At 46.1% G+C, this 24,338-nt stretch overlaps 1 protein-coding gene across 1 annotated transcript; it reads left to right on the top strand.

Moving 5' to 3' along the window:
- Window positions 1-7,381: 7,381 nt before the first annotated feature.
- Window positions 7,382-14,680, top strand: LOC118576723 (myeloid cell surface antigen CD33-like). The gene is given in 6 exon segments (XM_036176933.1): window positions 7,382-7,831; window positions 8,019-8,043; window positions 8,045-8,295; window positions 11,287-11,419; window positions 11,737-11,818; window positions 14,276-14,680. Coding segments are annotated over 6 exon segments (1,119 nt in total). The 5' UTR covers window positions 7,382-7,485; the 3' UTR covers window positions 14,558-14,680.
- The last annotated feature ends 9,658 nt before the right edge of the window (window positions 14,681-24,338 follow it).

Below are 24,338 nucleotides of genomic sequence, written 5' to 3'. Positions count from 1 at the left end.
TAAAGCTAGCCAATGAAAATTGGTCATTGAACATTATTTCTCCTATAGATGGGTATCTGGCTACTAGATCTGGACCTGATAATACACCACCTCCTAAGAAATTCCCAAATTTGTGACTCTGAGTTTTCACACCATGCCTGGGATAATGTAAAGCCTATTGCAGGCCATTCTAAATGGACATGATGTGTTTTCCCAGATATGGGAGTCACTTTTCATCCTTATGACATTGCCTCAGTCAAAATACTTGACTGATCTTACACCTCCTTAGAGCTCATTGCAAATCAATGGGCAAATTTTGGCTGGGTTAGTCCCACCTATGTGGCATTGCCTTCTCATCCTCTCAAACCTCAGACTCAGCAGTATAGATTGCTAGCAGCCACTGATTGTATTGGCCTTAAACCCCCTGCACAGCCTAATTATAATTTCCTCTATATCCAGGCTTGTTGTAGGGCCCTGGCCCCCCATTTTGAGTAGCTGTGGCCTTGCTTGCTGACCCTAACCAGATGTCCTCCCTATGCTGATTCCCAGCCTGTTTCCTTCTTACTGAAAGCTCACCGGAGGTCCTTTGCCTATGTACCCTGCATTTGGTGTAAACAGCTTAGATGCAAGAATGTAGAACATCCAGTAGTGAACTTCTGCCCTCCTGCCCTCTGGGGTTCCTCCATTGTGCTGTAAGCCTGTATTTAAGGTTTCCTCCCTCTTTCAATAAATGGCATTAGGCATTCTGCTGGGGTGAGTGACCTGCTGTCTCTTGTCTCTGTTTTTTAATGCACAGCCCCTCGCTCGGACACGGTGAACGGGTGGTGGTAGCACTGGTGTTACTGCAACACAAAGCAGCATCACCATCTGGGTGTAGCAGGAATCCTAGATGGTCTTATTAATAAAACCAAACTCAAGGCCAGTCATTGGGGTGAATGCCCCTCGCTTGGACACGGTGAACAGGTGGTGGTAGCGCTGGTGATACTGCAACAGCTCGTGTTATGTCTCCCTTTGCCATCCTGTACAGGTGAGACAGGAACCCTGAACATTGTACCAATAGATCAACTTTTGATATGTACTTCAAAGACTGCTATCTAACTAATTGTATAAACTCCACAACTAACCCTGAAGCTTTCATTATCCTTGCCAACCCTCCCATGTACTTTTGCCTGTACACCTTTCTTCACCGAGGTATGAGGACCCCACTACATTCACTTTAGAACATGTTGCTGACACTCTTTCTCACCCTAAATGGTTTGTAGCTGAACTTGTCCTTGGCATAGCTGCTCTGATAGCTATTGTAGCCTCAGTAGCTGGGTCTGCCACAGCTTTAACTCAAGGGATACAAACTGCTCATCATATTAATTCCTTATCTAAGAATGTGTCTATGGCTTCCGTCACTCAGGAAGAAATTGGTCAAGGATTAATACACAGAATAAACGTCTTAGAAGCGGCCATACTTTACATGGGCAAGCAGATTCAGAATATTAAGACACGTTTAACAGCATCGTGTCATGCTGACTACAAATGGATTTGTGTCACCCCTTTGCCTTTCAGTGAATCAGATATGTTCTGGGACCAGGTGCAAGCTCACCTGAGAGGTGTCTGGAATAGTTCCCAGCCAGGTGTAAACATGGACATGCTACACTCCCAGATTAGTACCATCAGCCATCCCAGACTCCAGGTTTCCTTTGCAGCAGAAGTAGCTAACTATTTTGCGAATTCTTTAAAAGAATTTGTGAATAACAACTCCTTTTGGATCTCCTTATAAGTGTGGGAGCACTAATCATTTTACTTTCATTTCTTATTCCAGTCATCTTCAGATGCTTAGGATCAGCGGTACAAGTCGCCCAAGTTGAAATCCACACACTTCACTTACTAAATGAGAAAGTAGGAAACGTCATGAGCCACAAGGATATGAAATAGAAACTATAAGGACTATGTCCTTAATTCCATCATCATCCTGCGACAGTGTCCCAGCCTAAAAAGCGGGCGGGCCCTCTGTGTCCCTCCTTTTCTCTTTCTGTTCTCTTCCCTCTACGCATCTCTCTGTCTCCCTGTCTCTCTCTGTCTCTCTCTCTCCCTCTCTCTCCCTCCCTCTCCACCTCTCTCCTCCCCTTTTCTCTCCCAATAAAGCTCTAGAAAGGTAACTATGACTCTGACTTTCCTCCAGCATGCTCCTCCACCGGCATGCCCGCCGCAGCAGTGGCCAGTCAAGAGCAGCGCTGATTTAACAAACAGAAACTCCAGCTGTATACAATAAGCTTATACCAGCCAAGGGTCTGTCAAATGAAAAGTCATTTATCATGGAATATTTGGTGTTACACAGCTTTAATATTCAGCTGCATATTGCTTGAATTCCTTGTGCTTATAATTCTCGCAGAATGTGTGTATGTGTGTGAACTTGCATCTTAGTCTTATATGCTCAAAGTGCTTGGATAAAGTCATGTAGGCAGAACTTTCTGGCTCTGAGCTCCCTTTTTTTTTTTTTTTTTTTTTTTTTTTGGTTTTTCAAGGCAGGGTTTCTCTGTAGCTTTGGAGCCTGTCCTGGGACTCACTTTGTAGCCCAGGCTGGCCTTGAACTCACAGAGATCCACCTGCCTCTGCCGCCCGAGTGCTGGGATTAAAGGTGTGTGCCACCACCGCCTGGCCTGAGCTCCCATTTTTAGCATTTGAATTGGGTATCTGCCTTTTGCAAATATTTCCTTCTAGGCATATCCAAAGATAGAGCCAGCCCCAAACAAAGCATTAAAAGACAAGAGCGGAACAGAAAGGCTACCAGACCACCTGCTAGGTGCCTGAAGCCCCTGAACTAGGTAAACAACCTGGCTCCTAGGACAAGTGCCTGGCCTCCTAGGTGCATAGCTTTGTTTATTGTGCAAATCAAGTTCAGACTTTCCACTGCCCAAAGCAACTTCTTAGATCAAAGGGGTTTCTGAACACCAGGTGCTTCAAGCTGTGATGCAGATTGAACTCCGCCTTTATCCTCTTCCTCTTTTTGGGTTGTAAATGAAGTTGCCAGGAAGCTTCTGATGGGGACCTTGCAAATTCTTTTTTTTTTTTTTTTTTTTTTGGTTTTTCGAGACAGGGTTTCTCTGTGTAGCTTTGGAGGCTGTCCTGGAACTCACTTTGTAGACCAGGCTGGCCTCGAACTCAGAGATCCACCTGCCTCTGCCGCCTCAGTGCTGGGATTACAGGCGTGCACCACCACCGCCCGGCGCAAATTCTTATGTTGTATTATAAACATGAAGATGTTGCTGGCTTGGGAAAGATATAGATGAGCCCCAATAGAAGTGGACAGAATTTTTGGACAGAATGATGGTGGCAGATGAATAAACAAGTTGGATGAAAGAGCTCTGGCTATCTAGATTCATTCCCGCACTGCTGGTAGCATCACTTCTGGGCACCTTGGGATAGTATAATATTAAGGCTGGTCCTATAATATTATATAAACACACACAAGTAAGTAAATAAACAAATAGTTTTAAAAGATATGCAGAACTATAAAATAGAGGCTGAGGATGTGGCTCAGTTGCAGAGTGCTTGCCTAGGATTCACAGAGCCATGGATTCTATCCCCAGAATCACATAAAATGTGTGGTGGCACACACTTGTAATTTCAGTACTTCCGAAATGAAGACAGATGAATCAGGAACTTGGGGCTATCCTTGGCTATATAAAGAGTTCAAGGCCAGCCTAGAGTATGCAAAACCCTGTCTAAAAAACAAACAAAAGTAGTCAGTGAGATGGTTTATGGAGTAAAAGCCTTTCCCATGAAATTTTGAAGACATGAACACAAGCTTAATTTTTCAAACCTGTGGTGGAAGGTGAGAACTAGCTCCCACAAGTCATCCTCTGACTTCAACATGCTTCATGGGATGCACGTGTGCACACACAAAAATAAGATGAAATTTTGTGAGGAATTAAAAAAACAAGTTATGGGGGATGAAGAGACGGTTCAGCGGTTAAGAGCACTAACTGCTCTTCCAGAGGACCTGGGTACAATTCTCAGCACCCACATGGCAGCTCACAACTGTCTGTAATTGTAGTTCCAGGGGATCTAACACTCTTGGCAAAGCACCAATGCACATAAAATAAAAATAAATAAATTAAAACAACTTTGGGGGGCTGCCCCCACTTTTTCCCCCAGGTTACTCTTGAGCAAGGAGAAGTAAGAAATATTTAGATAGAAATAAAGAGGAGAGAGACAGATAGAAACACAGGGTAGCCTCAGGAGGGCCAGAGTCAACACTCACCAGCCCCTTCTGTCTGTTCTAAAAGGCTTTTAAAGGAATGCCAAGGGATGGAGCAAAAGACCTCCTCCTAGCACAGCCAAATACAGAACATTCCAAATACCTGATAACTATGCTCATGGGCAAGCCATCCCCTAATGCGGCCCTGCTGTGTAAAGCAAGATCAGATCTCACTAGGAAACCTCTGTGGACCCAAACAAACAACAAAACAAACAAAAAATCCAAGCCATAGTCAAAAATGTTATTTGCATTGTAACATAATAAAAACATAATGTATGGGTGTAGGGGTGGGGGACATCATCCTCTTAGGTGAAATAAGCCAGACTGAGAACTTCAAGTCCAAAAAAATTTTTCTGTTATGTGCAGAATCTAGAAAAAGCAAAATGCTATGAAAGTAGAAGAGAGACCATTAGAAATGGTCAGGGGAGCAAGCAAGAAGAGAAGGCAATTGAGAGGCGATTGAGATCAAATCACACTCTGCATGACATTTGCCAATAACAACTTAAAATCACAATGAGACATCACTTCACACCCATTTCAAGAACAATTGCTAAAAATAGGAAGTAGCAAGTTACTGAATCAGAGGAACGGAAACTCCAGAGAGTGACATGGTGCAGCTGCTGCAGAGAGCTTGACGGTGGAGACTCCAATAGACACAGACACGAGGAGCATCTGAACCAGCAACTCTGCCTCTGACTGTACACACTGGAGGCTGAGATCAGGTTCTTAAGATAATGCCCATGATCCATATAGATGGGGCACCAGAACATGGGAGTCCCTTCTTATGTCCAGCTGACCAATGTTCAGAGCTCAGTGTATGTTTGATTAATGGATGAGTGAATAAATGCAGGCTTCAGTTATCCCAGACCGTCTTCCTGCCAAGTCATTCGTCATAACCCTACAGCATCCTGCATCCTTCAGTACCTGCCACCTGATGAGTATAGAATGGGCTGTGACACTGTGAGGCCAGGCCTAAGGGCCCCAGCTCATGCTGTAAACGGTAGTGCACAGAAAGTCACCCAGAAGTTGAGTGTGGTGCAGTGAACTGCTGACTTCAGGTCATGACATAGTTTGTGTCAACTTGACACAAACTTGAGTGATCTGAGAAAGGAAACCTCAACTGAGAAATTGTGTCCATCAGACTCGTCTATGGGGCATTTTTTTAAATTGCTGATTGATGAGGAGGGTCCAGTCCTTAAAGGGAGATGCCATCCAAGGGCAGATGTTCCTGGGTTGTATAAGGAAGCAGGCTGAGTAAGGAAGAAGCTGCAAGCCAGTAAGCAGCATTTATCTATGGCCTCTGTCTTAGTTCCTGCCTCCAGGTTCCTATCTTGAGTTCTTGTCCTGATTTCCCTCAGTGACAAAGTATGACCTAAAAGTTATAAGATGAAATAAACTCTTTCCTCCCCAAGTTGCTGTTAGTCACAGAGTTTTATCAGAGCAACAGAAAACCAAACTATTGCAGAACTATTTTCTATGTGGATTGTGGAGGAGGACATTTGTCTTCAATTGAGTACCCAAGGGTGTGCCCACCAGGCCTCAGTGGATAGCTCCAAACCTGTAGATCTACAGACAGTCCTGGTTAAAATTCATGGGTCACAAAACAAACCAAAAAGACATTAATGTGGGGAAAAGACCTGTATGGAGGGGATGACAAGGATAAAAGGGAGATGTGACGGTGGGAGCAGGAGAGATAATGACACATGATATACATGCATGCTAAAGAACAAGCTTAATCAATAAGAAAAAGAAACTGAGTGTGACAGGTATCTTTAATCCCTGCAATAGAGAGGCTAAATAGGGGAAAGCTAGTTCAAGACCAGCCTGATCTACATAAAAATGTCAAGTATCAAAATCACCAAGGGCTAGCTGGGTGGTGGAGGCGCAGGAGGCAGAGCCAGGCGGATCTCTGTGAGTTCAAGGCCAGCCTGGGCTACCAAGTGAGTTCTAGGAAAAAGGCACAAAGCTACACAGAGAAACCCTGTCTCGAAAAACAAAAAACAAAAAAAAAAAAAATCACCAAGGGCTAGTGGTGAGTTCAGTGGTAGAGTGTTTATGAAAGACCTCAGGCTGGATCCACAGCACCGCAAGGGTGAAAAGTGGTCACTTAGAGTAGTGCAGTGATATTTTGTGTTTGATCTAATGAATAAAGCTTTCCTGAAGATCAGAGGGCAAAGCTGTAGGGCCCTGGAACTCCCAAATTGGGTAACTACCGCCCTGCTTGCCTGACCTTGACCTTGATGTCCTCCCTAGGCTGATTCCCTGCTGGTCTCCACCCTCCTGAAAGCTTAAGGAAAGTTCTTTGTTTGTGTATCCTGCATATCTTGCTTAGATGCAAGAATATAGAACATTCTGTAGCAAACTTCTGCCGTCTGGGGTTCCTCCATTGTGCTGTAAGCCTGTATTTAAGGTTTCCTCCCTTCTTCAATAAACGGCGTTTGGCATCCTCTGGCATGAATGACCCGCTGTCTTTTGTCTCTGTGTTTCGATCCACAGCCCCTCGCTCGGACATGGTAAATGGGTGGTGGTAGCGCGGGCCCTACCGCAACACAAAGCCAGCCACTAGTTAGCCTTAGTGGCCAGGCAGTGGTGGCACACACCTTTGATTCCAGCACTAAGGAAGTTGAGACAGGAAATGATATGGCTGGGCAGAGAGGAGCACATAAGGCGGGAGGAGAAAGGAGCTCAGCCTTTTCGGCTGAGGAGTTGGTGAGGTGAGAAGTGGCTGTGGTTTGTTCCTTTGCCTCACTGGTCTTTGAGTATTTACCCTGATATCTGGCTCCAGGTTTTTATTAAGACCAATTAGGATTCATGCAACAGAGTGGGAGGACCTGGTATGTCTGCTGTGTCTGGTTCTGATTCAGTGGTAGGATCACCTCCCTCTCTCTCTCTGCCTCCTTCCCCTCCCCCTCCTCTCTCCCTCCCCTACTCTCTCTTTTTCCTCTTTTTTAGGTGGTTCTCTAACATCTATTGGGGCCTTAGCTTCAGGGTTTCCATCTGCTCTTTGCTGAGGTTAGGAACACCAGTCCTCTGTGGTTCCTCTTCTGTGAACTGAAGTCTCTGGCTTCTTTCCAACTTCAGTGGATTCTGCAACCCTGTCTCTTGAACCTGACCTCCCGTCTCTACTCACTCACAGAACCCTGGGAACTCTTCCCAATGCAGCTGCTCCTGCTGCTGCTCTTGCTGTGGGTACATCACTGGACACTGAGAGCCAAGCCTCCTGCTGCAGCATACTGCAAGGATGATAATACAATATGGAAGTGTTGGGGATGGTGCTGGTACAGGAGGGTCTCTGTGTCCTGGTGCCCTGCACATTCACCGGTCCTAACACCTATTCTGTTCAAGTTTATGGCTCCTGGTTCCACACAGGGGCTGATACAAGTCAAGACTCCGCAGTGGCCACAAACAACCCAGAACAGCAAGTGCTGAAGGAGACCCGGGGCCGATTCCACCTCATAGGGAACATGCAGAGCAACAACTGTTCCCTGGATATCAGAGATGCCCAAAGGGGTGATAACGGTTCCTACTTCTTCATGGGAAAGCAGCAAGGAAAGTCACAGAGGAGTTCCTGTGGGAAGCCAGTGTCTGTGCATGTGACAGGTAAGTTGTAGGCTCCCACCACTGGGGAATGTCAAGGTGCCACAGGACAGGGCTGGGATGGGACCCTGTTCTGAAAGTGAGGCTGGAGCATCAGGATTCTCATAGGAGCTAGATCAGAGTCAGGCCTTTCCTCCCAGCTGCTCCTCACCCACTACCTGATCCTACATGGTTCCCCTCTCCTCACCAGCCCTCACATACAATCCCCACATCCTCCCACTGGAGCCTGGAGCCTGGCTGTCCCAGAACCCTGACCTGCTCTGTGCCCTGGGCCTGTGAGAGGGGGACACCTCCTATCTTCTCCTGGATGTCAGCTGCTCTCACCTCCCTGGGCCCAAGGACCACTCTCTCCTCAGTGCTGACCCTCACACCCAGGCCTCAGGACCATGGCACCAACCTCACCTGTCAGGTTACCTTTCCTGGAGCTGGTGTGACTGTGGAAAGGACCATCCAGCTCAATGTCACCTGTGAGTAAAGACAGAACACCCTGTCCATGAAGTTGTAGAGAGAGGAAGGTGGGCCTGGAGAACCATGGTGGGAGAATCCTGAAGACCTGGTGAACTACGGACACAGAAGGGCACAGAGCCTGTTCCTCTACTAGGCTGATTTTGGGATAGTGTCAAAGATTGCTGCCTTACCTCATGCTCACCCCATTCTCTGTTCTTATGCTACAGAGAGCCCTCAATCCATGCCTTCCAGCATGTGGCCAGCAGTTACTGGGGATGCAGCTGAACCAACTTCACTCAGACTTGACGTGGAATGCTCAGCATGAACCACTCCTCAAGCCTCCTCCCCAGTGGTTTCTGATACTTGCAGGGATATCCATGAGAGACCAGCAACTTCTCCCCTGCCCCTCCATACAGATGTTTTTCCTCCAGTCAGTGACCCTCCTGGGGAATTTTTATGAAATGATTTTTAGTTTTCCAATTGGCTTAAGTTCCACAGTAGAAGTGAGAAGTAAATACCAGAATTTCTTACACACCTGCTGCACCCACCAGTGTACGGCCTCCTATGACGCCTTGAGACGCTCCATTGTCACAAAGGATACGTCTTCACAGACGTGTCACCATGACCTAGAGATCACAGGTCACATCAGGGTCCACTATTTGACATGTGTATGATGGCCTCCACCATAATGGTGTCAACCAGAATGTTAGCTCAACTCTGAAGGTCTCTTGGGGATGTTTTATTAACGTTATTGTTGTTACTGCTGTTATTGTTTGCTGCCAGTCCTGAAGCTCTTAACCCTGACCTCTGCCCAATCATTAGCACTCCCTACCCTGCCCATGCTGTTAATGGCATATGGTCTTTACTGGACAAAGAGCCTATAAGAGCAGAGGAGATTCCTTCAGTAGTGTGGACAAGAGGTGCTGAAACAGGTACCTGACTCTGTGGGAGGACTCCAGGAAGCACTGCCTGGCAGAACCATGTGGGCTCACTGGGTCTGATTCAAGGCTCCAACAACCACTCTCATCTTGTTAGAGTCGGCGCTGAAACCAGAAGCTTCACTCCGATATCGGGTCACACAGAAACAGTTTATTTTATACGTGCGCACGGGTCAATCAGTCAAGCTTAGGACTGAAGACCCCGAAGCTCAAGCTCGCAGGCTTGTTATAGGGCAGTTTCGCATGGGTTGGGGAGTGGGGTCGCTCAGAGTTCAGCCATCCGGCTGGCTCACATGGCTTGGGGAGTGAGGGTCTCTCAGAGTTCAGCCATCCGGCTTGTTTTTCCAAGAGCTGTGAGCTAGCTTTACAACGTGGAAGCCTTCTGTACGAGCTAAGCAGGAATATTTTTCCACTAAGCAGAAATACATTTCTCTACTGGGATAGAGCCTAAAATGGAGCCTTTACAATCTAACCTCCTCTGTAGGCACAAATGGCCACGTTGACCCTGAGGGATGTGCAAAAGAGACCTGGAGAGGGACACAGATAGCATCCTTGGGAAGAAGAGAGAGGGGAGTGTGAATCCATGCACTCTCTGTCACTGTCTGTAGTTGGGAGGTCATCTTTTTGCTCTATTGGGGTAGAAACCATAGTTGGTCAAGAAGCTTGTAATGGTCTTTGTCACTTTCTGATCCCTGTTCCCTGGGTGTTTGGCAACAATGAGCAGGGGCAGGTGGAGCAGGGGCAGGTGGAGCAGGGGCAGGTGGAGCAGGGGCAGGTGGAGCAGGGGCAGGTGGAGCAGGGGCAGGTAGTGGCTCCTAGTGTTCCAATTCTGCAAGCCACCAGTGTTAGGACCACTAACCCTTACAAGAGTGACAGTTCTGTTTAGGCTGAGGGAATTTCTCTGACTTGAAAGCTCCTTGGAGACCTTCTAGGTTCTTGGCCTGTACTGTCTTCTGACTCCTCACACATTCATAACTTTCTTCTCGGCTTGCTCTCAGCCCTCCACCTCTCCTGCTAGCTTCCCTTGTGATGGCTTCTTCCTCCTTTGGAGATTCTGAAAGTGTCACAGGCTGGCTGCCTTGTCCCCTGCACACTGCCCGCTGACTGGTCAAGAGCAGTTAGTTCCCTTTCTCTCAGCTGGCTACACCCCACTATGCTTTCTCTTCTGCTTTCTTCTTCTTGGTACCAGTTCAGCCTACACTGCTGAAAAAAGACAAGAAAAACATTTCAAGAGAAGCTTTTCACTGAACCTAGTGCTGTGACACCTGTTTCCCAGGCCACTCTGAAAGAAGCCAAGGCAGCCGGTGTCTATAAGCTAAAGGGGTGTTTGGACCAATCACAGCCTCACCTCTTCACAGTGGTCCCTTTCTTCAGCCACTGGGGAAAATGCTTCCGCTCTGGTTCCAGTAAAAATAGTTTCGGAGTCATTTGGAGTTCTTTGAAAATTGTGAAAGTAAAAAGTCTCCTACAAACTCTTCCAACCCCCTCTGGCTGGGGCTGGCCCTTCAGGAACCAATACAATCAGCTGTGAGCTGGGAAGTGCTCCAGCTGTCTGGTGTTAGCATAAACACAGAGTAGCTAGCTGCTGGTTGCTTAACTAAGAACCCTTTTGCTCAAGGGAGCCCAAACAGCAAGGGACAATCCAACACCTAGTAACTGGGGAGTCCGATTGCCCCCATCTCCCAACATCCTTGCTTACTTACAAGCAAATAAACCTCAGAAGGAAGCCTTACAACAAGTATAAAGAATGAAACATTAACCCTCACAGAGACTTTCACAGATTTCAATATTATGTCACCGGTGCTTAGCATCTTCCCAGTGCTCTGGGGAGAACTGTCCTCCTCATTATTTCTCTGTGTGTTTGATGTAGAGGTTCCAGGAATAGAGGAATATGGGTTCTGGGAGAGATGAACTCCAGTGGGCAGGAACATGACCTGGGCAAGAGGGCTCAGATGGACTGAATGCTTTATCTGAGATTCTAGAAAACGAGATCCTGTGGTGGGAAACAGACTTTGTGTCTGGACCCCATCTCAGAGATGAGACCCCTGGAGAGGTACAGGCTTGCTCATCAAGATAACAGCTCACCTAAGTCTCCTTCAGCAGGGAACCCAGGAAGAAAATCAGCTTCAGGAGTGATTCTGGGAGCCATCGGGGATGCTGGTGTCACAGCTCTGCTCTCCATCTCCATCTGCCTCATCTTCTTCATGTGAGCCTCAGCTCTGGGTCAGGGACAGGTGAATGGGGATACAAAGATGAAGGGACTTAGAGGGCTGTAAGAACATGTGGCCAGAGCACAGGCTGCGGGGTGTTGAGAACCCAGGTGGCAGCCACTGGCAAGCACAGATCTGCCCCTATCTAGATGTCTAGATGTCTAGGAAGTAAGAGTAGTTCTTGTTACAATCATGTCATAAGGGACACTTGACAAGTGCTCCTTAGACCTATCATGGTCATATGTTCTATGATCATGACCATAACCCCTAGTTTGAGGAAACCAGGCTGAACGAGTCTTTTGTCTCCCACCAGAGTAAAGGCACACAGAAAGAAAGCAGCCAGGACTGCAGTGAGCATGAGCCACATGCGCCCCACTGTTGAGTCACTTTCCCAGGTAAGTGCCACAGGGGCCCTGGAGCCCTTGGGACACTTGCTTGTGGGAGGAGAACATGGTGGCATCCTGTTAAGCATATATAGATCCAAGCTTGTCGCTTCCCCCTTGCTGATGGTCTAGATATATGTGTAGTCTTTAAGTATAGTGAGGCCTGCCAATCATTAGACCTTTGCTATTGAAAAAGAGTATAAGCCTGTAATCCCAGCACTCGGGAGGCAGAGGCAGGTGGATCTCTGAGTTCGAGGCCAGCCTGGGCTACAAAGCGAGTTCCAGGACAGCCTCCAAAAGCTTCAGAGAAGCTCTGTCTTGGAAAAAGAAGAAGAAGAAGGAGAAGGAGGAGGAGAAGAAGAAGAAGAAGAAGAAGAAGAAGAAGAAGAAGAAGAAGAAGAAGAAGAAGAATAGAAATCACTTTCTAGGAAGGATGGGCTTGCTGGGCCATGTAAGGCTACATGAGGCAACATCAGGTCTGTTCATCATCAGTGAAGGTGAGGGGACAACACAAACAGGAGCCCTGACTAGAGTTCATTGGAAAGAATTAATGGAACAGGGTGGGCAGGCTGGGCAGCTTAGATCAGCCACTCTGAATATCAAGGCTATTTCTATTCACCTTGTAACAGACCTGGGTTATGGGGTAGAAGGACAGAGGTTCATTGTGTCAGAGCTCCCTAAAGGATATGGTTGGGTTGGATGTAGGATTGGGGTATACATGGAAAGGTGCATATGCAGCCAGGTCTTTCATTGTCCCTAGAAACACTCTTCCCAAGAAAAGCAGCACCTCCAGGGTCAAAAACCCAGATTACAACATCACAAAAAAAGTCATCAACCCTGAACACGCTTCTCTTGATGTCTCTCCATCTCTGTGATGGTACTTGTGTCCCCCTACCCAATCAGCACCCCGCCCCTGTGCATCCCATCTCCTGCCAGTTCCTTCTCTGCAGTGCATCACAAAGAATGTCTGATGTTTCTGAATATATAGTGTAGTGCTAATCCATGGAGTGTGAGACCAGGGGACAAGTTCCAGGCCAGCCTAGGCTACATAATGAGATTTTGTTTCTAAGAACAAAATACAACACAAAAACAGAGGTGTTGACATAGTCCAGGTCCAAATGATGTATCTGGATGAGAGTGAGATTCTGCATACACATCTAAGGAAGACTCAAGAGATAAATAAATGCCTGCGTATTTGCAAAACAGCTTGCTGTCTCCATCTCATATGTGTCATAGATGATTCATAGACAGTTCTAGATTTCACCAATGGCCATAGAGGTCACACATCACAATTCTGTGGTTGCCATAAGTACTTTAAAGAACTGAGCTGCCAATGTACACAGCCAGCCCTGCAGATGAAGAAAATCATGAAAAGAACTATCACTCTGGTTCCTACAAGGATGAGGAGTCTCTGAGCTATCCAGGTGAAAATGGACAGTAGATACCAGAGCCCGCGGTCAGCAGACTCTCCACATCAAGGTCTAATGTGGTTGAAACCACAAATACAATGAAAGCCCACACAAAATGCACTAACCCCATCACTCAGAGTCAGAGAGATGAAGCAGAAGAGGCAAGAGGACTGGGGGAGAAGCCAGTGAGCAGAGCCGTCTGTGAGGAGAGTGCAGAGATGTGTCCTGTGGTCACAGGTCGTACAGGAGACCAGCAGTGAGAATGGAACTTGTATTTAACTAAGTGGAGCGGAATGGAAAGAAATCCCTCCACCAGCAGGAACTGAAGAGAGAAAGGGAGGTAAGGGGTGGGCACCATGGGTGCTAAGGATGCTTTTGAGAAAACTTGTACTTAATCAGAGCTGGGAAATGGGCCAGTAGCAGGAAGTGGCTGTGCTTTGTAATTATCAGCCATTTCTATCAGTGTCCAGTGCTGTCTCCAGAGCATGCCACACATTTGTCTGTGACAGACATCTCATGCCTGCGGTAGCCGGACTCCCATAGTGTTCCCACCACATGGAGACCCAAAAAGAGAAGCTAGGCTCTGGGGAAACTGCTGTCTTCTGGCATCCCTCCAGTTCACATACATGACCACAATACCAGCTATCATGAAACTTACGTCTTCATCCTGCTAACACCTGAGTCATGTGACCCATCTCTTGTTTCTATGCGGATCCATCTTCAGCACATGAAACATCTCAGGGAGATCTGGGATGCAGTTCATGTTCAATAGATTTGTGACCTTGTAAAAGACCCAACCTCCTTAAGGCTTGATTTTCCTGTATGTAAAATGGGTAAACTTACAGTATTTTCCACCTAGGTCCTTCGGAGATGGCCATAGAATGTGGAAAGCAGCATGGGTGGCTGGGGATAATGGAAGCAACACATACAAATAAATCAGTGTTGTGTAACCGTCTGACACTTCAGAAATGCTTCACCGAATGAGTTCATTTCCATACCTTTTCTGCCCTCATTGGGTTCCCCCAGGCCCACCCTGACTTTCTTCTTTCTCTCCACACAGTGTCAACAGCAAGACTCAAAGGTTCACAGCCATGCCGAGGACCCCACCTTGGGGACAGAGCAAGAAGTACACTATGCGTCCCTCAGCATAGTACAAGTTCACAGGTCAGTGCCTCGGAAGGAAACCTCTCTACTATGTAGAGATAGGGACCCATTGAGGAACCATCAAGAACATCAACTCTTAGCCAGAATACTGTGTCCTCTGTGGCTGATTTTCAGAGATTTTCCATCATACACATCTGAGGTTTCTGCTGAAGCAAAGTCTCTCTTAATTCCCTTGTGAATATATTTGTCTCAAGACCAGTGAACTGAGCATTGAATACTGCCTCTCACATGCCCAAGTCTATAAAGAATGCTCCTATCACTGAGGAAAGCCAGGACAGGAACTCAAGCAATAAGTTGAATCAGAAACCATGGAAGAGGGGCTGGAAAGGTAGCTCAGAGGTTAAGAACATGCAATTCTCTTGCAGAGGACCTGAGTACAGTTTCCAGCACCCACATCAGGTAGCTCACAAGCACCTGTAATTTTAGTTCCAGGGAGAGCAGAAGCACCCACACTGTCCTGACTAGTTTATTGTCAACAAGTTATTTGATAATAGAGACTCCATTGAAGAAATGACCCTGTAAGATTTGTCTGTACGCAAGTCGGTAGTGCATTTTCTTAACTATTGATTCATGCAGGAGTGCCCAGCCCATGGTGTGTCATGCAACATATGAGTAAGTGGTGGTTCTGGGTGCAATAAGAAAGTGAGCTGGTCAAGCCAGTAAGAAACACTTCTCCAAATCCTCAGGATCAGTTCCACCTCCAGGTTCCTGCCTTGAGTACCTGCTCTGATTCTCCTGGATGATGGACTGTTGTCTGAAATAAACCCTTTCCTCCTCAAGTTGCTTTTGGTCATGGTGTTTCATTGCAGCAATAGGAAACCTAAGACTGAAAATGGGTACCAGGAGTAGGGTGTTGCTTGACAGACAGACCTGACCATGTTTTGAGGAGGATTGTGAAAGGACTTTGGAACTTTGAGCTAGAAAAGTCACTAAGTGTTCAGAGTTTAATGATCTATTGCAGGAACTTAGAAGATAATGCTGAAAGCAGTGAAAAAATGGAGGCTTGTCTTCTAAAGTTCCAAAGGAAGCAAAGACTCCATTGGAGATGTGTGATATTTTGAATTAAGAATATGTGGTTCTGGTCAGTTGGCGAATCAGCTGTAACTAACAAGAGACCAGCACCACTGAAGTGAAATTTTTTCAGTCTCAGCTCTACTGGGACAAGTGATGCTGGTCAGCAGAAGCTGAGAAATCATCAGTGATTAAGAAGGGACCAGCATCATTGAGGTGAAATCTTCTGGGAAGTATTTCTTTAGTGTTGGCACACAGAAACTGTGCTCCAGAGGGTCCACACTGGTAACTTCTGCTGACAGCTGAAGTCATGTGTAAGAGTCACTGAGGTGGTACTGAAAAGGCATGAAGGGGTCATGGAGAGCAGATGAGGCTTGGTACTATGTGGAGGACTGGAATCCATGAAGAGAGGCCCAGAGAGGCCACTGATGAGGTGCAACCCCAGCTGCAACAGAAGCCCCAGGATGGAGAGGTAATAGAAGATGAGTCTTGGCAACACATGGCAGGTTCAGAGTCCCTGAAGAGAGACCAGGAGAGGCTGCTGGTGAATGTGCAGCCCGGTTTCAGTGCAGACCACAGCGTTTTGGAGATGCCAGCACCATGGGATGACCACTGAGGACAGCAGCAGCCATGTAGTGGAGTTGACCTGCACCTAGGAGACAAGCTGTGTGTGGTGTGATAGAGCCAGAGAGGTACCACTGCCAATCCCTTTGGAGCCCAGATCATGGGTCCCAGATGTCTGACACTGAGCTTTATAATGCTAGACCTTAGTTTTGTTTTGATCTGTGACTGTACCCTAGTTCTTCCCTCTTGGATAGAAAGTATGTAACCTATGTTTGACTTTACGGAAGTCCACAGTAAAGAGATTGAACTTTTCAAGAGACCTTTGACATTTTGGGGAAACTTCACTCCCTCCCTCCTTGTTACCTAACTCTTCTTGTGGGTCTCAGGAATGGCTGTTTTGCTCACACCTAATTTTCATTTTCTTTCCCTTACACCTGCCTTTCATCTTCTCCCTCTTCTACTTTACCTTCCAAGCCAGAGACTAACACAGAGGACCACATCTGCATATCTTCCCCCTTTTAATTCTTCTCTCACAAAGGCAAGTTCCTTCTGGAAAAAAAAAAAATGCAAAACACCTCTTAGTCTCACTTGCAGGTCTTACTGCCCAGGGAAGAGGCCACACAGACGCCACCATAGCTGCCTGCTATTGTACCACACATGTGCTACTTTAAATGATTGCAACTAATTATTCTGTATTCCACCAACCACTGGAGAAACAAATACTATTGTGACAGACCTCATTTATCAATAAGTACCACTCCATATGATGTAGAAAAAGATGGCCACCTTTCGGTTCCCTTCAAGAATGCTTCATTATCAGACAGCTCAGCCTTAGTTATGTGTCACTCATAAATAGGGGCCCCACCAGTGCTACTATGGCAGAGAGGCAGAACATCCCAGATGCAGGGAAAAGGTAGGCATATTATAATTACCCCATCAATGCCCAGCCTTCCTACAGATGAGTATCAGTTGTATTATCATCACCCATTGCAGGCACCATCGAACTGCTCCTCCCCACACCATCTTCAGTTAATCTGAATGACTTGTCCTGGTGGGCCATGAACAAACTTCTACTCACTCCAGCATTGTGTATCAATTTCCTCCAAGAGAAAACCATCCATCTGAGAGGGAAGCTCACAAAAGACACAGGCTGTTCTAAAGAAGAGTAAAACATTCTACCCTGATGAGAAACCCATCATGCTCAAGATGTAAACCCTTCAGAAGCTTCAGGAAGTCCCTAAAACTGACCAGATTCAGTAGGTTCCTCTCTCCCCAAGCACACATAAACTTAGATTTCTAAGGGTCCTTTAGACAAACTGAGTGCCTAGAAGAGGCTCAGACCAGATGAGGTACCTAGAAGGGTTGGAGGCCAGTGAGCTGCCTGGAGGAGACATTCTCCAACATGCTGAGCTGCCTACAAGTTGCGCAGTACTGTCACCAGTGCTGGAGTAGGCTTTTGGTGATGAGCTGTCTTTGAGTCATTTCTGCTTCTATAAGTAACCCCTCTCCTGTTCTTGTAAGTAACCACAATAAACTCTTTGGTTCATCCAGATGGACTTTGGTGGTGTCCATACTTCAGTCTGCAATCAGTACCTATCTTGAGTAAGCAGATGTTTGTTCCTATCTCTCCAGGACTAGTGTCACATGACATCCAATATATGACTGTAACTCTCTTGTAATGTAGGTGAGCCTCCCTCCTTCCCCACATGAGATATTTCAGTCGGGAAGAGACAACTACACAGTTCCAGCCCACAAGTGGGACCTGACCCATCCCAGGGGAGGGCGAGCTAGCGTAGGAGGGAAGCAACAGCGCAGAAGAGCGCTAGCACACAGGAGCCTCTGACACTTCCTCTGGTTGCCCAACTCGTCTTCCCTTGCACCTCCCATCCTCTGCAATCACATCTCAGAGGAAAAGAAAAATTGCCACTGGCACTAGAGAGACAGCTCAGTGTTTAAGAGAACTTGTTTCAGGCAGTGGTGGCGCACGCCTTTAATCCCAGCACTCGGGAGGCAGAGGCAGGCAGATCTCTGTGAGTTCGAGGCCAGCCTGGGCTACAGAGCGAGTTCCAGGAAAGGCACCAAAGCTACACAGAGAGACCCTGTCTCGAAAAGCAAGCAAGCAAACAAACAAAGGAGCACTTGTTTCTCTCCAGCAGAACCCAAGTTTGGTTTCCAACACCCATGTCAGGCAGCTCACAAGCATCTATAACACCAGCTCCAGGGTATCTGACACCTCTTTCTGTCCTCCATAGGTAACTGCACACATGTGCATATACACAGTGACACTCAAGCATACACATAAAATAAATCATTTTAAAATATCCACTGCACTGTATGAACTGTGCCTTGAGGCTAAAACAGACATAAAAGTACTTCTCTTACTGGGGACATGTATCATCTTTAAATGACACCAGGTGACAGTTTGCTCAGGCCATGGTGACAAAGTACTTCAGATGGAGCAGCTTATTCAACACTTTATTTTCTTACACTCAATGTCTCAATAAATCTTCTTGAGGATGAGCAAAACAAGACCTAAGTTATGTTTGTCACTTTGTGGGCACGTTAGCCCACAGACTGGGAAAATCAGAAAGAGACTCACAGTTGCAGCCCAAAGTGGATGGATGGGTCTGGTGATGGCCTTCTAACTAACAATATCCACAGACTACTACATAAGACAGGGAGATCCAAAAGACTAGGCTATATTTTTTATATTTTACTTTATTTATATTTGTATACTCATATGTATATTGCTTCCTATGGAGATACCCAGAAAAGGGTGTTGGACTCCCTGGAGCTGAAAGTTACAGGTGGTAATTAACTGCTTTATGTGGATGTTGGGAACCAAACTCTGGTCCTATTCAAGAGCAATATCCTAGTTTGCTTTCTATTGGTGTGATAAAACACTGACAATAACCAACTTGTGGAGAAAGGGGTTTATTTGGCTTAGAGATTACAGTCCAAATGAAGGGAAGCCTGAACAGGAACCTAGGAAGTAGAAACTGAAGCAGAGACCATGGAGGAATATGTTTACTAACTTAATTTGCCCTCTTATACAACCTTCCAAGGAACAGCATGAGCCACAGTGGGCAGGACCTCCCATATCAGCTATTAATCAAGAAAACACCCCCATAGACTCACCTACAGGCCAATCTGAAAAGACATCTCAGTTGAGGCTTTGTCTCATTAGAAGAATCTAGCTTGTGTTGACAAAAACTAATCAGCATAATATATAGCCCCAAGGAAACCACTACAGTGACCTACTTCCTCATCTAGGACTTTTCTACTTTTTACCATGTCCCAATAATGCCATCATATTATTAATCCATGAAGGAAGTCATCCCATCATGATCTGTCTCTGGAAAAATCTTCATAGACATACCTAGAGGGGTCTTCACTAACCTCCTATGCAATAAAGATGGCAATCAAGATTAATCATCACCCTAAAGGAATAATATGAGTGAGCTGGTTGAGGGAAAAACATGATCAGGACAATTAGGAGAATATGTGAAAAAGAACAGACAATGTGATGGTTATTCTTGGTTGTTCAATTTGACTACGCCTGGAATTAACTAAAATCCAAGTGGCTGGATACACTTATGAGAAATTTTTTTTGTTTGAATTACTTGACATAGGAAGAATCACATTTAATTTGGACTTATGGCACCCTATATAAAGACATAAAAGAAGCTAGCTCTCTCTCTCTCTCTCTCTCTCTCTCTCTCTCTCTCTCTCTCTCTGCCTCCCTGCTTTTTCCTCACTCTCATCTGGCAAGTCCATTCCTTCACTGGCATTAGGGCCTAGTTCAGGATTTCAACATATACTGAAGACCAGCTGACACATCTAGCCTCAGGGACTGAACCACTACTGGATTTTTGGACTTTCTGGTAGACAGCCATTGTTGGAATAACTGGACAATAGCATGTAAGCCACTCTAATAAATCCTCCTTTTATAGATTTATAAATAAATAGATAGATGATAGATAGATTCATTATATCAGTTCTAATAACCTAGAGAACCCTGACTAATACAGAAAGATCCTCAAGTTCTCCTGTGAAGAGTGAATCCCCAATGTTGCAGAGAAAGTCAGGAGGGGTTGATGGTGTCACAACTGCTTGTAGAACCACACTCCACTCGGTGACTGGCATAGGATGCACCACAGTGAATTCCCTAGAGGGTCCCCGGACCATTCTCTAGCTACCCCTTCCTGTCAAAGCTGGCTCTACACATAAGGTCTGCAGACCCCAAGCCATCCCCATAGGGCACTCACTGTCCATGGCTTCCTCGCTCTCACCCGAGGCTGTAAATGGTGTCAGAATAAAAATGGAGTTACACCGGGCGCTGGTGGCACACGCCTTTGATCCTAGCACTCGGGAGCAGAGGCAGGCAGATCTCTGTGAGTTCAAGGCCAGCCTGGTCTACAAAGCTAGTTCTAGGAAAGGCGCAAAGCTACACAGAGAAACCCTGTCTCGAAAAACCAAAAAAAATAAAAAATTTAAAAACATGGAGTTACTTGTGCCAAACCCTGATACAAACATACAAACACACCTGGGAGGCTCTGCAAATAGACCCAGTAAGCAGACTCACAGCAAAGACTGTCAGAGCTATAGCCGTGCACAAAGGCTACCTAAACTTTGCAGAGAAAAGACTTCTCAAACTTGAACTCAGTTCATGCTGCCTGTCACGTAATGAAGCCAGTGGTCAAAGACAGAAAGCGAATCTTAAAATTTTCCCTTATTCAGAGAGCTAGCAATCTGAGAAACTAAGAATTAATATCCTAGAGATCTGTCTTACATCTCCTCTCCAGCCAGCAGATCACACAGGGAGGAGGGATGTGGGAGGACAAAGACAGTCACTCAGAACATGAGTCTGCAGGGGACATTTCACACTCAAACCCTTAATAGCCCTACTCCAATATGACACGCGTCTTTATAACCATCAGGTGACACAGTCACACACATGGAGCACCATGTAACATCACAAGAAGAAGACTGCTATCTACAGGCCAAGAAAAATGCCCTCCAAGGAAACCAACTCCTGCTACCAACTTCCTCAAATGTCCAACTCCAAGGACTATGAGGAAGTAAATGTTTATGGTTTCAGCCACTCAGTCTATGGTTCACTTGTCCCTCAGTATCCATGGGGTAATGGTTCCAGGACCACATAGGAATGCTCAAGTATCATATAAAATGTGTAGTAGGCTAGAGCTGTGGTGTAGATCTGTCAGTAGAGTGTTTGCCTAGCCTTCACAAAGCCCCAAATTCAATCTCCACTATGCATAAACTGGGTGTGGTAGTATATGCCTGTCATTCCAGCACTTGGAGGTGGAGGCAGGAGGATCAGAAGTTCATGATCATCCTCAGCTACATAGTGAATTTGTCTCTGCCCTAAACAAAACATTTATACCACCACTACCCCTAATGTTCAAGGAACATTGTGGAAAAAATGTAAGAGCCAGAAGATAGAGAAAAGAGAAGCAAAATGTTGTCTTCTGAGCATGACTCAGCATGGCACTCTCGAACTCACAGCAGCTGGGCTGACTTGCACTGGGCTGACTCTATCAAGAGTCATAAATGGGAAAGAGGCCTGTGGGACCTGCCCCCCATGAAGTGTTGGCTGCTGATAGATTCTGGGAAGGAGGGAGTCACTGTCTTCAGTTGTGTGCTTACTCCTGAGCCCACCAGACTCCAATGGATGATTCCAAACTCATGGTCACACAGATGGCCCTGGTTAAAGTGGGTGGGTCACAAAGTAAAACAAAAGGACATAAACTTGAGGAAAGGGGCATTCCGAGAGGAGGGAGTTTGGCCAGGGTAGAACGGAGTTAAGAGAAGATACACACACACACACACACACACACACACACACACACACACGTGAAATTATCCAAGAACAAGTTCAATTAACAAAAATGGATAATACTATGTGTCCTAGTTTCTTCCTGTTGCTGTGATAAAGTACTGACCAAAACAACACGGGCAGAAGAGTTTGTTCGGCTTGAAGTCCCAAGTCACAGTGCATCACTGAAGGAAGCCAAGGCAGAAACTCAAAGCAGGGACATGGAGGGAACTGGTGCTGAGACTATAGAGAAGTGCTGCTTACTGGCTTGCTCCCTCTGGCTTGTTCAGCTTGCTTTCTTATATTGCCTGGGATCACCTGCTCAGGAATGACACTGTCCATGGTAAGCTGGGCCCTTTTTATATCAACCAGCACTTAAGAAAATACTCCACAGACATTCCTACAGGCCAAGTCAACAGAAAAAATCCCTCAGTTGAAGTTCTCTCTTCCCAGGTTTTTCAACTAACAGCTGAAGCTAACAATGACACTATGGGAGGTGTGTGCACTCCTGTACTACCAGCACTCCAGAGGCTGAGGCAGAATAATCCAGAGTTCAAGACCAATCTGAGCTAAAGAGCAAATTCCTGGCTGACTGGGGCTACATACATAGCAACACCAGATAGGTAGGTAGGTATGTAGGTAGGTAGGTAGATAGATAGATAGATAGATAGATAAGCAGACATCATAGAAAACAGATTTAGTGCTAGGAAACAACTTCTGTATATCTTCCTATGAACTTTAAGTCATTTCTGAATTATGTATAATTCCTAACACAGTTTAAGCTCTATGCACACTTTAATATTTGGGGAATGCTGGGCAGGAAAAAATCTGCATATTTTGGATAGATTCATTATTTATACTTTTAGTCAATGATTGGTTGTATCTCTGGAAACAAAACCCAGAGACCATCTTGACACAGGCTAATCCAGAGGACATGAGAACCAAACATGGTGCAAAGATTAAGCCAGTCCAAATTTCTGCCCAGCAAGGATGGGGAGGTCTCAGGGCTCTGTCCCCGTAGAGGAGCTCTTGGCAGTTGATAGCTCAAAAAGGAGAGTCACTATCCTTTGGAAATGCAACATCCACCCAGTAAGTTGTCCCAGCCCCAAGTAGATGACCCCATGTATATGAACTATCTCCTCATCCCAGATAGGGAACCAATGACAGACCTGAGTCAGGATACCCAGGAGGAGAAATGATTCAAAGACAGCTCCATCATAAAAGCCCGCCCCATGAGTGACAGCTCACCAGAGTGAAACCTAGAGGGAACTGCACAACTTGCAGGGAGCTCAGCAGGTTGGAGAGTGTCTGTTCCAAGCAGTCCATCTGGTGTCTGCTTCTTCTAGGTGCCTCAGCTGGTCTGAACCTCTTCTACGCTGCTCAGTCTGTCTGAGTGTCTCTTAACAGTCCTTACTGCTCATATATGTTTGGTGGAATCTAATAAATCTGCTCAGTTTTCAAGACTTCCTGAAAGTTGGCCACATCTTAAGGGTGGAAGGGAGTCAAGGCAGAGCTTTAGCCCTTAGAGGTCCACCCCCAAGTGAACCACCTCTGTCAACCTTTGCTCCATGAACTTTCAAAACTGTAGTGCCCTGGCCCCCATTTTGAGTAGCTGTTGCCTTGCTTGCTGACCCTAACTGGATGTCCTCCCTATGCTGATTCCCAGCCTGTTTCCTTCTTACTGAAAGCTCACAGGAGGTTCCTTGTCCGTGTACCCTGCATTTGGTGTTAACAGCTTAGATGCAAGAATGTAGAACATCCAGTAGTGAACTTCTGCCCTCCTGCCCTCTGGGGTTCCTCCATTGTGCTGTAAGCCTGTATTTAAGGTTTCCTCCCTCTTTCAATAAATGGCATTCAGCATTCTGCTGGGGTGAATGACCTGCTGTCTCTTGTCTCTGTTTTTTAATGCACAGCCCCTCGCTCGGACACGGTGAATGGGTGGTGGTAGCACTGGTGTTACTGCAACACAAAGCAGCATCACCATCTGGGTGTAGCAGGAATCCTAGATGGTCTTATTAATAAAACCAAACTCAAGGCCAGTCATTGGGGTGAATGCTGGAAGATCAGAGAACAAGCCACAGCTTCCTCACCTTGCCAGTTCCTGTTTCCTCAGACTGGAAGCCCCTGTGTCCTCATCTGAATGGATGAACTGTTGCTCAAAAGCCTGAATGCACAACCAGCCAAGTGCTGCTAGTTTCTGGTCCTCACGCCTTTTATACTTTTCTGTTTTCTACTATCACTCCCTGGGATTAAAGGCGTGAGTCACCAAGCTTGGCTATATCCTTGAACAGATGGATCTCTGCCACTGGAATGCTAGGATTAAAGGCGTGAGTGTCACCATTTTCTAGTATCTAGCGGCTGTCTGTTCTCTAACCTCAGATAAGTTTATTAGGGTGCACAATAGTTTGGGGAACACAATACCACCACAACTGGGTCAATCTTTAAACACAGGAGCCTGTGGGAAACACTTCACACTCAAACTATGAAAGTTTATTATATTCGTGCACACATGCATGCACGCACTCACACACCACCCTTTAGGTTGCTT

The sequence above is a fragment of the Onychomys torridus genome, chromosome 1, assembly GCF_903995425.1.
Source record: "Onychomys torridus chromosome 1, mOncTor1.1, whole genome shotgun sequence".
Classification (NCBI taxonomy): Eukaryota; Metazoa; Chordata; class Mammalia; order Rodentia; family Cricetidae; genus Onychomys; species Onychomys torridus.
This window is presented reverse-complemented; position numbering and strand designations above follow the sequence as displayed.